Source organism: Pelobates fuscus, chromosome 2 (genome assembly GCF_036172605.1).
Source record: "Pelobates fuscus isolate aPelFus1 chromosome 2, aPelFus1.pri, whole genome shotgun sequence".
In the NCBI taxonomy this organism is placed as follows: Eukaryota; Metazoa; Chordata; class Amphibia; order Anura; family Pelobatidae; genus Pelobates; species Pelobates fuscus.
Window position 1 is genome coordinate 438370643 of NC_086318.1, and position 16862 is coordinate 438387504.

Sequence of the window (16862 nt, forward strand, 5' to 3'; positions counted from 1 at the left end):
ATTCCCCCTTTTTGTGTATGTTCGCCCTTTCGGACGTTCTGGTTATGTGATTTGTGTCAGTAGCCCACCCTTTTACCGCATCCATAGACTTCCTGTTTTACTGGACACTGCTGTTAGGGGGTATGGGTTTACTTGAAAGATGAAAGCATGAGATTAGCAAAGGGTATGTGTTTTCTCATAGTTGCATCCTATGAGTTTCCCTACAGCATCATCTCCATCAGATACATGACGCTTAGGAGGTAGGACTGTTTTAGTGTTTTTGGTCAATAAGATTTTGTAATTAGGCCCATCATAATTATCAGCACCAGGCCCACTGGGCTCTTAATCCGGCCCTGCTGATAGGGGACGTAACAGGGATTAAACTGATAGGAATAGTACTACTTAACACACCACTCCTATCTGGTGGCACATTAGATTGCACGCGCAGTGCCCCAAATTTGAAGTAGGAAGACCTACCAAGCATCTTTTTCCATCTCCTGCTTTCTGGGTGGAGGAAGAGAGACCTTCAATTACATCAGTGAGGACAAGGAACGGGACATGGCTAGCTTGGTATCCAGCCTTGTGCAAATGCGGAGTTTGCGGTTGTGCAAATGGACTGTTTGCGGTTGTTTGCGGTGCGTTAAACGGGGAGTTTGGTCTGTCACTGTGAATCGGGCGTAACCCTTACACTACCTGATCGATACAACATCATACCTGATAATTTAAAGCATGTTATACCAAACAATTTAGGAATGTTAGGTGATTTATGCCCTTTATGGATTAAAACCAGACTCTGCATCAACTATGTAATTTTCCATGGGAGTTTTGCCATGGATCCCCCTCCGGCATGCCACAGTCCAGGTGTTAGTCCCCTTGAAACAACTTTTCCATCAGTATGGTGGCCAGAAAGAGTCCCAGTGGGTTTTAAAATTCGACTGCCCATTGAAGTCTATGGCGGTTTGCCCGGTTCGCCCGTTCGCGAACATTTGCGGAAGTTTGCGCTCGCCGTTCGCGAACTGAAAATGTTATGTTCGCGACATCACTATGTAAGAACCGTTTGGTGACCAGTTATCTCCCAATAGCATAATTAATGCAGCGTTTGAATAGGGAGATATGTTTTATTCTCACATTCTCTTTTTGTTAACAAAGACTTTATGGGCTGTGATATTAACGGGGATCGGATGTTGCTACAATGGGAACTATGTAAATACTTTGTTTCTTTGTGTATCTAATATTTAATGCTCACTAGACTTTCTGGCCTCATAGATACAAGGCTAGAACTTTCTGTATACAGATATATGTTAGTTAGGGATTATACCCTGCACCAGTTCTAGCGGTGGCTGGACGCACATAAACTAACTTAGAGTACAATTACCGTTTAATCTGTGTAAACAAGATCAGGGCCCGTGCAAGGATTTTTGGGTACACAGGTGAAGATGCTTTTGCAACTCCTCCCCCCCCCACACACACACAATAAAAAGCATCTTCACCTGTGTACTTCTTAACCCCTCTTTTAAATGTCTTACCACCTTTAGTGTATAGTATGCCCTATTTTTATCCCATTGTGTGTCTTACACATCCCTTGTGTATCTCTTACAACCCCCTTTGTGTGTCCTTCTCTCGCAGTCCCTTTTTGTCTTTTACTCTTCCCAGCTCCTTTGTGGATTTCTCTTTCACCCCAAGCCCGTCTGTCTCCCCCAGACCCTGTGTGTCTTCCTCTTCTCCAGCCACTCTGTGTCTCTTTCACCCCCAGCCCTTTTGTTTTTCCAACCCCAGGCTTTTCTGTGTGTCTCTTTCATCCCCAGACCCTCTGTGCATCTTTCTCATCTCAAAGCTCATCTGTGTGCCTTCCCCCCTCCCTCATGTCCCTCTGTATGTCTTTCTCCCCACTCAGGGCCCCCTGTGTGTCACTCTCACCTCCATGTCTCTTAGTGTTCCTCTCCCCTCCCCTCCATGTCGTCCCTTAGTGTTCCTCTCTCCTGCCCTTTAGTGGTCCTCTCCCATTCCTGTTCATTAGTGTTACTCCATTAGTGTTCCTCTTTTCCCTGTTCCTTTGTGTTCATCTCCCTTCTCTGTCCCTTAGTATAAATCTCCCCTCCCTCACCTGTCCCTTAGTGTCCCCCCCAAAGTGGTCCCCTCCTCCCTCTTCCCTGTCTCTTAGTGGTCCCTCCCCATCCCCCTTAGTGTTCCTACCCCTTACTTCCCTCTCTTTTAGTGGTTCCCCCCTCCCCCTGAGTGTTCCCCTGTCCCTTAGTGTGTCCCTTAGTGTGCTCCCCTCTGTCCCTTAGTGTTCCTCTCCCCCTTAGTGGTCAGCTCCTCTCTCACCCTGGTGTGCCTCATTACCTTTCTTGTAGCGTGGCCGAGCGGAGTGACACTTCCTGTCAGTCCGGCCGGGTACAGGAAACAGAAGCTCCTGTACCACGGTGCGCTCTGCTCGGCCACACTGAGTGACTTGTAGGAGGGAGCGCTGTGTGCTTCCCTCCTGCTGGTCCCTCAAATCTAGCACCCTAAGGCGGTGCTAGAGGCCTAAGGCCTGTGTCGCCATATGAATGCGCCGGTCCTGAATAAGATACATTGTTCTCAGTTACATTTTAGTTGTATCATTATTATTAGTATTTAGTCACCTAAAATCTCCCAGAACATCCCACTGCACACATCTATCAACGAATAAATATAAAATATATAAATATAATAAGAATGTGTTCACATTGCACTTTAAGTACACGATCAATGTGATCATGCTCTGCACCTTCATGCATATGATTGTGTTCACATTTTGCACATTATATTCATAATGTATTTTTGCACATAGCAAATTATTTTACTTTTTTATATTGCACACTTTTTATGTGCTTATATTTTGCACTTGATGCACGTGGCCTTGGGCTTACATTAAAGGACCACTCTAGGCACCCAGACCACTTCAGCTTAATGAAGTGGTCTGGGTGCCAGGTCCTTCTAGGGTTAACCCATTTTTTCATAAACATAGCAGTTTCAGAGAAACTGCTATGTTTGTGAATGGGTTAAGCCTTCCCCTATTTCCTCTAGTGGCTGTCTCACTGACAGCCGCTAGAGGCGCTTGCGTGATTCTCACTGTGAAAATCACAATGAGAGCACGCAAGCGTCCATAGGAAAGCATTATGAATGCTTTCCTATGTGACCGGCTGAATGCGCACGCAGCTCTTGCCGCGGGTGCGCATTCAGCCGACGGGGAGGAGAAGAGGAGGATCGGAGGAGGAGAGCTCTCCGCCCACTGCTGGAAAAAGGTAAGTTTTAAAGACTTTACCCTTTCCAGAGCCCGGCGGGAGGGGGTCCCTGAGGATGGGGGCACCCTCAGGGCACTCTAGTGCCAGGAAAACGAGTATGTTTTCCTGGCACTAGAGTGGTCCTTTAAGCACTTTTATGTCCAATGATTAAGATATACTTTTACGAATTGGGTATTTATTTGCACTAACTAAGTACTAACTGAATGGCAGTTGTTACACTTCATTTTACTTTGGTTGGGGTTATGGGCAGTGTGTTGGGTTTTTCTATGGTGGCACTATTGTATAATGTCGATGTATAACAATTGAACAATATCGATGTATAGTTAGGCTGGAAATTGGTAGCTGGGAGCCTGTGCTGTCAGGGTACTCCTACCCTGAACTTGTGTTGTCATTGTACATCCCCTGAACATGATATTGTGCTGTCATTGTACATCCACCAAGATATTGTGCTGTCATTGTACATCCACCAAGATCTTGTGCTGTCAGTGTACTCCCTCTTTGAGCCTGTGGAGCTCTGTTATACACTCAGACACATTACTGGGAGTATTATTGCTGTGGAGCTCTGTTATACACTCAGACACATTACTGAGAGTATTATTGCTGTGGGGCTGTTATACACTCAAACACATTACTGGGAGTATTATTGCTGTGGAGCTCTGTTATACACTGAGTCACATTACTGGGAGTATTATTGCTGAGGAGCTCTGTTATACACTCAGACACATTAATGAGAGTATTATTGCTGTGGAGCTCTGTTATACACTCAAACACATTACTGGGAGTATTATTACTGTGGAGCTCTGTGATACACTCAGACACATTACTGGGAGTATTAGTACTGTGGAGCTCTGTTATACACTCAGACACATTGCTGGGAGTATTATTGCTGTGGGCTCTGTTATACACTCAGACACTTTACTGGGAGTATTATTGCTGTGGAGCTCTGTTATACACTCAGACACATTACTGGGAGTATTATTGCTGTGGAGCTGTTATACACTCAGACACATTACTGGGAGTATTGTTGCTGTGGAGCTCTGTTATACACTCAGACACATTACTGGGAGTGTTATTGCTGTGGAGCTCTGTTATACACTCAGACACATTACTGGGAGTATTATTGCTGTGGAACTCTGCAATACACTCAGACACATTACTGGGAGTATTATTGCTGTGGAGCTCTGTTATACACTCAGACACATTACTGGGAGTATTATTGCTGTGGAGCTCTGTTATACACTCAGACAAATTACTGGGAGTATTATTGCTGTGGAGCTCTGTTATACACTCAGACACATTACTGGGAGTATTATTGCTGTGGAGCTCTGTTATACACTCAGACACATTACTAGGAGTATTATTACTGTGGAGCTCTGTTATACACTCAGACACATTACTGGGAGTATTATTGCTGAGGAGCTCTGTTATACACTCAGACACATTACTGGGAGTATTATTGCTGTGGAGCTCTGTTATACACTCAGACACATTACTGGGAGTATTATTGCTGTGGAGCTCTGTTATACACTCAGACACATTACTGGGATTATTATTGCTGTGGAGCTCTGTAATACACTCAGACACATTACTGGGAGTATTATTGCTGTGGAGCTCTGTTATACACTCAGGCACATTACTGGGAGTATTATTGCTGTGGAGCTCTGTTATACACTCAGACACATTACTGGGAGTATTATTCCTGAGGAGCTCTGTTATACACTCAGACACATTACTGGGAGTATTATTGCTGTGGATCTCTGTTATACACTCAGACACATTACTGGGAGTATTATTGCTGAGGAGCTCTGTTATACACTCAGACACATTACTGGGAGTATTATTGCTGTGGAGCTCTGTTATACACTCAGACACATTACTGGGAGTATTATTGCTGTGGAGCTCTGTTATACACTCAGACACATTACTGGGAGTATTATTGCTGTGGAGCTCTGTTATACACTCAGACACATTACTAGGAGTATTATTACTGTGGAGCTCTGTTATACACTCAGACACATTACTGGGAGTATTATTGCTGAGGAGCTCTGTTATACACTCAGACACATTACTGGGAGTATTATTGCTGTGGAGCTCTGTTATACACTCAGACACATTACTGGGAGTATTATTGCTGTGGAGCTCTGTTATACACTCAGACACATTACTGGGATTATTATTGCTGTGGAGCTCTGTAATACACTCAGACACATTACTGGGAGTATTATTGCTGTGGAGCTCTGTTATACACTCAGACACATTACTAGGAGTATTATTACTGTGGAGCTCTGTTATACACTCAGACACATTACTGGGAGTATTATTGCTGAGGAGCTCTGTTATACACTCAGACACATTACTGGGAGTATTATTGCTGTGGAGCTCTGTTATACATTCAGACACATTACTAGGAGTATTATTACTGTGGAGCTCTGTGATACACTCAGACACATTACTGGGAGCCTATGTAGTAGGATTGTATTCTTCAGTATTAGGGATTGTGCTATCAAGTATTACGCTAAAGATTAAATAATATTTTTTAAAAGAGGCCAACTGTGTTTCATTGCCCTTGCATGTAGGTACAATGATAATAAAGTTGAATCTGAATGTATGCAGAGGAAAAATGTGTTATTTGCCGGTGATAATAAAGAATAGTAATAGACAGCAGAATTATATTATATCTGTTAGATTTAGATGAAGAATTGCTTTTTATTGACTGTGACGGACATTAAAGGGACAGTTTAAAGGGACAGCATCTGTTTCTTGCAGTAGAAGGGACTGATGATGCTTTATTGACCTTTAAGGACTTTCTGCAGCTCCCTCTCCCTCCTCCCTCTCGCTCCCTCAGCCTCCTCCCTCTCCCAGCCTGCTATGGGAACACAGCTTGACAGGGCACTAAGCACACTGCTCGCAGGCTATGGCAGTGCACGGTGCCCGGTTGGTACATGGCCGGCTCCGGGGGGCATTCCGCATCCTCAGCAGGAGCTGTGTGTCTGGGGCCCCGGCTGTGGAGGTGGCAGCCACACAGGTTAGTGCTCCCAGTGCATGCCATACTGAGCAAATACAGACTGTATGCTCTCACCCTATCAGTGTGTGTACCCCACAATGAACCTCTATTATTAATGTGCTCATACCCTGGGCCTGTGCTGTCAGTGTACCCCCTTAATGAACCTCTACTATTTATATGCTGTCAGTGTACCCCTCAATGAACCTCTATTATTAATGTGCTCATACCCTGGGCCTGTGCTGTCAGTGTACCCCCTTAATGAACCTCTACTATTTATATGCTGTCAGTGTACCCCTCAATGAACCTCTATTATTAATGTACTCCTAGCCAGAGCCGTCAGTGTACCCCCTCAATGAATCTCTACTATTAATGTGCTGTCAGTGTACCCCTCAATGAACCTCTATTATTAATGTGCTCATACCCTGGGCCTGTGCTGTCAGTGTACCCCCTTAATGAACCTCTACTATTTATATGCTGTCAGTGTACCCCTCAATGAACCTCTATTATTAATGTACTCCTAGCCAGAGCCGTCAGTGTACCCCCTCAATGAATCTCTATTATAAATGTACTCCTACCTTGGGCCTGTGCTGTCAGTGTACCCTCTCAATGCACCTCTACTAGTAATGTGCTGTCAGTGTACCCCCTTAATGAACCTCTACTATTTATATGCTGTCAGTGTACCCCTCAATGCACCTCTATTATTAAAGCACACCTACCCTGTGCTGCCAGTGTACCCTCTCAATGAACCTCTACCTCTATTATTAATGTACTCTTACCCTGAGCTGTGGTGTTAGTGTACCCCCTGAATTAACCTCTACTATTAATGTACTCCGACCCCGAGCCTGTGCTGTTACTGTACCACTCATTGCACCTCTACTTTTAATGTACTCCCACCCTGAGCTGTCAGTGTACTCCTACCCTGAACTTGTGTTGTCAGGGTACTCCCAACATGATCTTGTGCTGTCATTGTACTCACACCATGAACCTGTGCTGTCAGTGTACATCCACCATGGTCTTGTGCTCCGTGTACTCCCTTCTTTGAGCCTATACTGTCAGTGTACTCCCTCCTTGAGCTTGTGCTGTCAGTGTACTCCCTCCTTGAGCTTGTGCTGTCAGTGTACTCCCTCCTTGAGCCTATACTGCCAGTGTACTCCCTCCTTGAGCCTATACTGTCAGTGTACTCCCTCCTTGAGCCTATACTGCCAGTGTACTCCCTCCTTGAGCTTGTGCTGTCAGTGTACTCCCTCCTTGAGCTTGTGCTGTCAGTGTACTCCCTCCTTGAGCTTGTGCTGTCATTGTACTCCCTCTTTGAGCCTTTGGTCCCACTCTGAGTGTATATTGTACTCTATCTCTGATATGTCACTGTACCCATTTTAAAAAGGAGATCTGAATTATTTTGCATACAGGTGGTCCTCATTATACGACCTACCTGTTTCACGACAGCTCGCACTTACGGCCAGCTCTCTAGCGTGGGGGTAAGTGCGAGCCGTCGTGGAGATTAGAGGGATTCCCTGCTCTGGTGGGTTCGTTTATGTTCGGGGAAATTTCAACAAGACAAGCGCACCAGAGCAGGGTATCCCTCAACTCCTTACTTACTGACCAATTAGTTCTGCGATCGGGTCGTAAGAATGGAACCCAGTCGGTAAGTGAGGAGTGTCTGTATTTCTATCCATCCTTCCATCCATCTATCCAGTTCTGAATTGGACAGCCCTATGACATGTGAGGTATATGAGGATCGCTGAGTATTACTGCCTATTGAAGGGTCTCCCCTTGTCCTATTACAGGTGAAGCAAAATACTGATTTTTAACATTAATTGCGAGCTGTTTAGCACTGTCACTGTCACTGTGTTGTCACGCCAAAGTCCTTTCTGCAGTTTTAAGTATTAATAGTATTACTTTGTACCCATGGTTTGTTCAGTTGAAGTTACCAGGATTCATGATATGAGTGTCTGAAGAATTTCTCAGTATTAAGGTACAGCTATGGCACAGTCGGGTACAGCTATGGCACAGCTATGGCACAGCCAGGGTACAGCTATGGCACAGCCAGGGTACAGCTATGGCACAGCCAGGGTACAGCTATGGCACAGCCAGGGTACAGCTATGGCACAGCTATGGCACAGCCAGGGTACAGCTATGGCACAGCCAGGGTACAGATATGGCACAGCCAGGGCACAGCTATGGCACAGCCAGGGTACAGCTATGGCACAGCCAGGCATGTTTAATTTAGGCCTTTAATTGGAAACACATGATAAATACTGGGGTGTTCACTAGCAATGATTTGTTATGAAACATCTTGGCGCAGCGTGTGGGAAGCCTTTCCTAAGCAGGATTCTCTGGCATATTTGTTGATAGATGCAAGACTAAAGGATTTAATTAATAAATAGCAGATTCAATCTTTGATCAATAGATTGTGATAATTTAGCAGGACTGCAAAACGTAGCCAAAAATATCTAAAGTTTGGGAAAGATTAGTATTCTTTTGTTTATTTTTTTCACCTAAAATGATTTCTCAAGATCTGCTGGTACAGCTGTCCCCTCGGGATCTAGACTCAGTCCCATAAATAATCTGCTTACTTCCTATAGCAAATCTCCGCAATGTGTATAATCATATTAAGGGTAAATTAGCAACACAAACATAGCATGGAATGTTTCTCTCCTTTTCAACCTTTGCTCCAGTGCTGGTCGTCACTTTGGAGATAAATGATTTATTTGTTAAGTTCTCAGTTCTGTCCCTCTGGTTCTCTGCAGAGGGATTGTGGTTTCCACACTCCCATCCAGGATGGTAAAGGTGTGACAGAAGGCTCTAAGCATGTTAACCCTTTCAGTAATTCTCTCCAGATACTAGGTTAACTAACTGGGGCTTTGGTTCAAATTATAATGGCAGCATTTCCAGGAAAGGGCTTGGGTTCCTTTAAAATAACCAACAGTGACTCTTTGACCATTTTATATAAATCACTAGAAATCCTTTCACACAGCAGGTGTTAATATTAATCAAATTGCAGAGTGCAATGCCAGAGCCTTTAAATATCCAGAACAGTAGAAAGGTAGCTGCACTCACGGTCTTCCATAAAAGCAAGTCTTTATTGAAGTCAAAGTTTAAAAAATAGGATTAACGTTTCAGTCCTTTTTCATTGATCCTGATGAAAGTCCTGGAAAAGGACTGAAACGTTGATCCTACTTTTTTTTTACTACCTTTCTACTATTTTCTCTCTCTCTCTGTCTCTCTCTCTCTCTGTCTCTCTCTTTCTCTGTCTCTCTCTTTCTCTGTCTCTCTCTTTCTCTGTCTCTCTCTTTCTCTGTCTCTCTCTCTGTCTCTCTCTTTCTCTGTCTCTCTCTCTGTCTCTCTCTTTCTCTGTCTCTCTCTTTCTCTGTCTCTCTCTTTCTCTGTCTCTCTCTTTCTCTGTCTGTCTCTTTCTCTGTCTCTCTCTTTCTCTGTCTCTCTCTTTCTCTGTCTCTCTCTTTCTCTGTCTCTCTCTTTCTCTGTCTCTCTCTTTCTCTGTCTCTCTCTTTCTCTGTCTGTCTCTTTCTCTGTCTCTCTCTTTCTCTGTCTCTCTCTTTCTCTGTCTCTCTCTTTCTCTGTCTCTCTCTTTCTCTGTCTCTCTCTTTCTCTGTCTCTCTCTTTCTCTGTCTCTCTCTTTCTCTGTCTCTCTCTTTCTCTGTCTCTCTCTTTCTCTGTCTCTCTCTTTCTCTGTCTCTCTCTTTCTCTGTCTCTCTCTTTCTCTGTCTCTCTCTTTCTCTGTCTCTCTCTTTCTCTCTCTCTCTTTCTCTGTCTCTCTCTTTCTCTGTCTCTCTGTCTCTCTCTTTCTCACATATTTATATATATATAATATATTATTTAGTTACTGCATGATCCCTATAATAATTTACTTTCCTTCACCTGTGTAATTTTTTTTCAGGGCACAGAATGAGGGTAAGAATAAAAGAAAACTTTGTGTAATTTTTAAATAAGTTGTTATGGTGCCTGGAGTCCCCTCTCCTGTTCCTGGCTGAAACTCTCAGCCAATCACTGCCGTCACCCCACTGTTCCTGATACCGGAGAAACTGACGGAAGCCAAGCACAGAGAGATGGACACAGGTTTCTTCAGGAAGGAAGAGATTCTTTATTGGATCACCGATCGGGACTCAGAGGGACTAGCGTCACCAAAATACAGCAAATTCTGAGCCCCGGACAATAGTGCAGGCTCCTTATATAGGCATATAACTCCTCCCATATTAAGCTCCACCCGCACATTCCCTTGACCAATCAATACAATATAAGAATTAACTTCCTGTTTGACCGCATGGCTTGTCCAGCACAATGGAGGAGGGGGAATACTATATCCTGTATTCTTGCACATGCTCCGTACACTACTGATCGTATCTTGCCTCGTGCAACCAACTGATCGATACGTCAGCATATGCACGTACACATGCCACGTGGTAATCTCGGCCTACTAAATTTATTTTTACCGAGATTCCACCACATTCCCCCCTTTGATGCCTCTTGATATTTTACAATTACTTGAGGCATCACTTAACCTTGGTTTGCTTACACCGCAAGTTACCTTGAACCAGACCAGACTTATCTTATGATGTGAATCTTCAACATTCATCTTCTTGCATTGGTTCTCCCTGATCTAGAGCCTTATATTTATATATCGCCATTATCTGTGCAGCAGCCTTCCTCTCTGCTATACTTCCTATCAGGCTTTGCACAGACCTAACTACTAGGGGTATAAGACACGGTAGGAGTAGACACAACAGTAAAATCAGTAGGACTCCACCTACCACTGCCTTAAGTCCTCCAAACCACTCATACCAGCTACCAAACCAACTACTTGGATTGTACCCTTTCCATACCTGAGTAGGCACATGCGCTAGTTTAACCATATGGCTAGTAAGCTCAGCTATTGCTTGCCCTTCGTCGTCTATTTGAAGACAGCAATTGCTTAGGTTAAACTTCCCACATACACCTCCCTCTACTGCCAAAAGGTAATCCAAGGCTAATCTATTTTGGTAGACTGCTGTCCTCATCCTGGTGTTATGCTTCGCTAGAAGATTGAGCGCTTGTGATGTCTCATTTGTGATAATCTCAACCACCGCCTGTAATCTTATAATACGGTTGAGCATATAAATAGGGGTTCTATAACCAAAGGTACCATCCTCAGCCCACGTGGCTGGCCCATAATAGTCTATGATACGCTGGGGAGGCCATTCATTATCTTCCCAGGTACCTATCTCTATGGGTCCCCTTTTCTTCCTATGATTCACATCATACACTTTAACACCTAAAGTCTCACCTGTTTCAATCGGTAACAAGAAGAAGGATGGTTTGAGCATACCCAACACACATGCCCCTTCCCAGTCCTGTGGCAGCTCCGAATAGGCTTTCTTACCACAGATCCAGTACAAATTTGCTGGGGCTCTCCAGGTAGATGTGATGGATAGATCAAACCACACATCCTTTAAATTGGCATATCTAGCAAACGGGTTAGATGGTTCTGAGACATTTGAAGCCGACCACCAAGTTGTATTCTTTGTATCATCATCATAAGCTTTTTGCCCTAGACAAGTTAATTCTCCTACAGAAGTATTATACATTATTCCTTTCCTTGCTATGCAAACATAACCTATGATGGAGGTCTTTAATCTCCACTCAGATTTACCTCTAACACTCATATGATAATCGGCTTGTGTAGATATTAGTTGGTCAACTGCCTCAGAACCGGACATTACCTCCTTTGCTTCCCAAGGCCATTGGTCTCCCATGTTAGTACCTCCACACACATAGCAGTTGGTAACATTAAGACTACCGGCAATACTTTCAGCTAGGTCGATGAACAGGTTCTTAGCGTTATGGGGGATCTTATTATCTATACTCATCTCTTCGTAAAAGGAATGGTATACTTGATGAGTCTGGGAGGATACCGTATCAGTCTCTATTCCTATAAACAATAATGTCCCAGGATCTAAACCCGTCCCGTATATCTGAAACCCAAATAAATTGCCATACTTATCTAAGAACTTGTCGGGGTTATTAATAAGTATATGGACTGGGTTGCATTCCATAGACTTACAATATGGGCTAGTCGGCAACTTAGTCACTATCATGTCTTTGTCTACTGTCTGTCCCCAAGTCGCCCACCCCACACAAGACCAATATGGACAGAAGTTATAGTCTTTATTTGGGCATCTAGGACTCACATATTTATTTTTGCTACTGGGACAAATGTATTTATCGTTAGACCCATACGTCCTCTCCCATCTAAGATCCCCACATACATTCCACGGCTTTCTACCACTCGATATCGCTTTACACGCATCAAATAGCAGAACACCCGAAGAATGTACGGATTCTAACACCGTCTTATTAATTAGGGTCCCCTGAGGATCTCCATTCCTGAGAGTCAACCAAATTGTACGAGGTTGATACTCCGGACTGAAGCACTTAGGTTCTCCTACTCCTAAATGGCACACACTATAGTCTATATTTAAGTATCTACATCTCGATACATCTCCTTTACACTCGTATTGTGAGTGCCAAATTAGGGTTTGGGAAATATGGTTACCTGTTCTCGTAGTCTTAATGCATACCTCACAGCTAGGAGTGTCGGTACCTCTACCTTCCTGAATATAAAAACACATGTAAATAAACACAATCAAAAGCACATCTTTCGCCGTCATCCTCAGTCTTCGTCCGTGCGATGGAACCTCAGCTTCCAGGATGTGAGGGCTGCAGGGAATGGAGTTCTGCTCGTCTTCACAGGTGTCCCTTCGGGACTTTCCTGGCTTATACACTATGTGATGGTAAGAGGACAGGCTTTATTATGGCCTTCTCACTTACACCTGTAACAATAAAATTTGTAATCCACAATAATTCCTCGTTACTCCGACTGAGTAGTGCGTTTCAACCGGATCTTGCAGGGATTCTCTGGATCTGCTGTAACTTGCCAAGAATCGACTGCTGCTGGTTTAACCCTGGAGTGATGTATCCACGGAGTCACTTCTGCTACTTTTATCGCTGTAGGGGTAGACAAAAGAACAACATAAGGACCTCTCCACTTGGGCCCTAACGGTACATTATTCCACTCTTTAATCCACACTTGGTCTCCTGGATGATAATTATGAACAGGGGGATAAATATTCACAGGTAATCTATCTTGTACCCATTTCTGTACCTCCTCCATAGTCTTACCCAACTCTACAACCTGCTGCCGGGTAATTCCTTCTCCCAACTGACTCAAATCCCCCCTTAAGTTACCAAGTACGGGAGGTGGTCGCCCATACATAATTTCAAAAGGAGAGAGGCCCATCCTTCTGGTAGGGGTACTGCGGATTCGCAATAGAGCTATAGGTAAGAGAACGTTCCACTTAAGTTGGGTTTCCTGACACATTTTAGCCAACTGGTTCTTTATAGTTCTATTCATTCTCTCTACCTTACCAGAACTCTGGGGTCTATATGCAGTATGAAGCCTCCACTTTATACCAAGCATATGAGTCAGTTGTTGTAGGCACTGGTGAACAAAAGCTGGACCATTGTCCGATCCTATAGAACAGGGTAGTCCATATCGGGGTATTATTTCTCGTAGCAGGAATCTCACAACTTCTCCTGCTTTCTCTGTACGAGTAGGACATGCTTCTACCCAGCCTGAATAGGTGCACACAATTACCAGCAGGTAACGATGTCCACCCGATTTAGGCATCACTGTAAAGTCTATTTGTAGATCGGACATGGGGAGTCCCCCCATAAACTGGACTCCTGGTGGCTTTACTGGTCCTTGTCTTGCATTATTCTTAGCACACGTTACACATCTGCGTACAATGGCCTGAGTCAAGTTGGACAATCTTGGTATGTAGAAATGTTTTCTAAGAGATTCTTCAGTACTGTCTCTCCCAGAATGTGTCCCGTTGTGATAATTTTGGACAATTTCTACCGCTAGCGATGCTGGTATAACTATTCTTCCATCTTCTAGCTGATACCACTTGTTCTCCAGATACTTTCCCGGTTCAGTCTTTAACCACTCCTCTTCTTGAGTTGTATAAACTGGAGTCCATTGAGACAGTGGGGTTGGTATTAGAGCAGCTATATGCCCCACATACTCCTGTCTTCCTGATTCAGCAGCACGCTTAGCTGCACTATCTGCCATCCGATTTCCCTTGGTTACATCACCATCTCCTCTCAGATGCGCTCGACAATGTATAATACCGACTTCTTTCGGCTCCCACACTGCTTCCAATAGTTGTAGGATTTCAGCTGCGTATTTGATTTCTTTGCCTTCTGAATTCAGTAGTCCTCTTTCTTTATACAGAGCTCCGTGGGCATGAGTGGTTAAAAACGCATACTTAGAGTCCGTATAGATATTTACTCTTAAACCTTCAGCCAATTGTAACGCTCGTGTTAGTGCTATTAATTCTGCCTTTTGTGCTGATGTTCCTTTCGCCAGTGGCCGAGCTTCTATCACCTTGTCTATTGTTGTCACTGCATATCCTGCATAGCGGATCCCTTCTTTTACATAACTACTGCCGTCGGTATAATATTGAACATCGGGGTTCTGGATGGGAAAATCACGAAGATCTGGTCTACTTGAGAATACTTCATCCATTACTTCCAAACAATCATGTTGACTTTCAGTAGGTTGTGGCAAAAGGGTAGCTGGATTTAAGGTGTTTACAGTCTCTAAATGCACTCTTGGGTTTTCACACAACATTGCTTGATACTTGGTCATACGGCTGTTACTAAACCAATGATTTCCTTTGTAATCCAACAACGTCTGTACTGCATGTGGGACTCGTACATAAAGTTCTTGACCCAGAGTGAGTTTATTGGCTTCAGCTACTAGCAGGGCGGCTGCAGCTACGGCTCTTAGACAAGGTGGAAGTCCGCTGGCCACTGCATCCAATTGTTTAGACATATAGGCAACAGGTCTTTGCCATGATCCCAAGTACTGTGTCAATACTCCCACAGCCATTCTTCTTTGCTCATGTACATACAGGTAGAATGGTCGTGTGTGATCAGGTAGACCTAATGCTGGGGCACTCATCAAAGCCTTCTTCACATCTTCAAATGCCGTTTGCTGTTCTTGGGTCCATAAGAAGGGGTCGTGCTCTGTACCTTTGATAGCTGCGTACAGAGGTTTTGCTAGTATCGCATAGCTGGGAATCCATATCCTACAGAAGCCTGCTGCCCCCAAGAATTCTCGCACTTGTCTTCTATTCTTGGGTATTGGTATTTGGCAGACAGCTTCTTTTCTCTCTGGCCCCATAATCCTTTGACCTTCAGAGATATGGAATCCCAGATACTTGACAGTTGGCAAACACAACTGAGCCTTCTTTCTAGACACCTTGTATCCTGCCTTCCAGAGAATGTGTAGTAGATCGTGCGTTGCTTGCTGACATTTTTCTTTTGTAACTGCTGCTATCAACAAGTCATCTACATATTGTAACAAGACACACTCTCCTGGGATGGACTCGAAATCCAGTAGATCTTGACTTAGGGCTGAGCCAAATAGGGTAGGTGAATTTTTAAACCCTTGGGGCAGTCTTGTCCAAGTCATTTGGCGTTTTGAGCCCGTTACAGCGTTCTCCCATTGGAAAGCGAAAATACATTGACTTTCTGCGGCAATTCGGAGGCAAAAGAAGGCATCTTTGAGATCTAAGACTGTGAAGTAAGTAGCCCCGCCCGGAATTAAAGCAAGCAGGTTATATGGATTGGGTACAACTGGATGTATACTAACAACCGCATCATTGACTGCTCTCAAGTCCTGCACAGGTCGATACTCATCTGTACCGGGCTTTTGAACAGGCAGCAATGGGGTGTTCCAGGGGGAAGTACAGAATTTTAGGATACCATACCGTATGAACTTATCCAGATAGGATTGGATGTTCTTCTTAGCCTTCTGCGGAATGTGATATTGTCTTAGGCTCACTGGATAAACCCCATGTTTCAGTTCAATTTTTATTGGTGGAATATTGCGGGCCAGTCCTGGTGGGTTGTTCTCTGCCCAAACTCCTGGTATGTTAAACAATGTCTCATCACTCCTAGGGTTTTGGCTAGTCAACACTGTATAAAGTCGCCACTCTTCTTCCTTTGGTACGGATAAAGTCATAATACCTGAAGGTCCATTAAACTTTAAAGATGTTGTTCCATTTGGTAGGAACGTAATCTGCGCTTGTAATTTGGATAGCATATCACGTCCCAGCAATTGGACTGGACATTCAGGCATATAAAGGAATTGGTGTTTTACTACGTGGCCTCCCAATGTACAGAGTCGACTTTTAAGAACCGGTCTTTCAGCACTTCTTCCAGTTGCTCCTATCACAGTAATAGTCCTTCCAGATGGAGGAGCAACTAGATTAGTCACCACTGAATGTTCAGCACCAGTGTCGATCATGAATGCACTCCTTTTCCCCCCTATTGATACATCGACCATAGGCTCCGCTCGACCAAGGGGGATGGAGCCCGGTCGGTATCAATAGTCCTCCATGACCGTGTCAGCCAATCCTACGAAGTCCCTACCTTCTCTATCGCGGGACCTTTGCGCTGCTGGAATATACCTGTCTTCCCTAACACTTCCTCTGTTCCCATTACTCCCTCTATAACCATTACTTCCTCCGGGACCTCCTCTACCTCTCGCT

The 16862-nt window shown here is 44.2% G+C and overlaps 1 protein-coding gene across 1 annotated transcript in view; it reads left to right on the forward strand.

Moving 5' to 3' along the window:
• Positions 1-6102: 6102 nt before the first annotated feature.
• MOCS1 (molybdenum cofactor synthesis 1) overlaps positions 6103-16862 on the forward strand; it is a 56342-nt gene continuing 45582 nt past the window's right edge. The window contains exon 1 of the mRNA XM_063444113.1: positions 6103-6270. Within this exon, the coding sequence (XP_063300183.1) occupies positions 6160-6270 (111 nt within the window). The 5' untranslated portion in view covers positions 6103-6159. The remainder of the gene's footprint in view (positions 6271-16862) is intronic.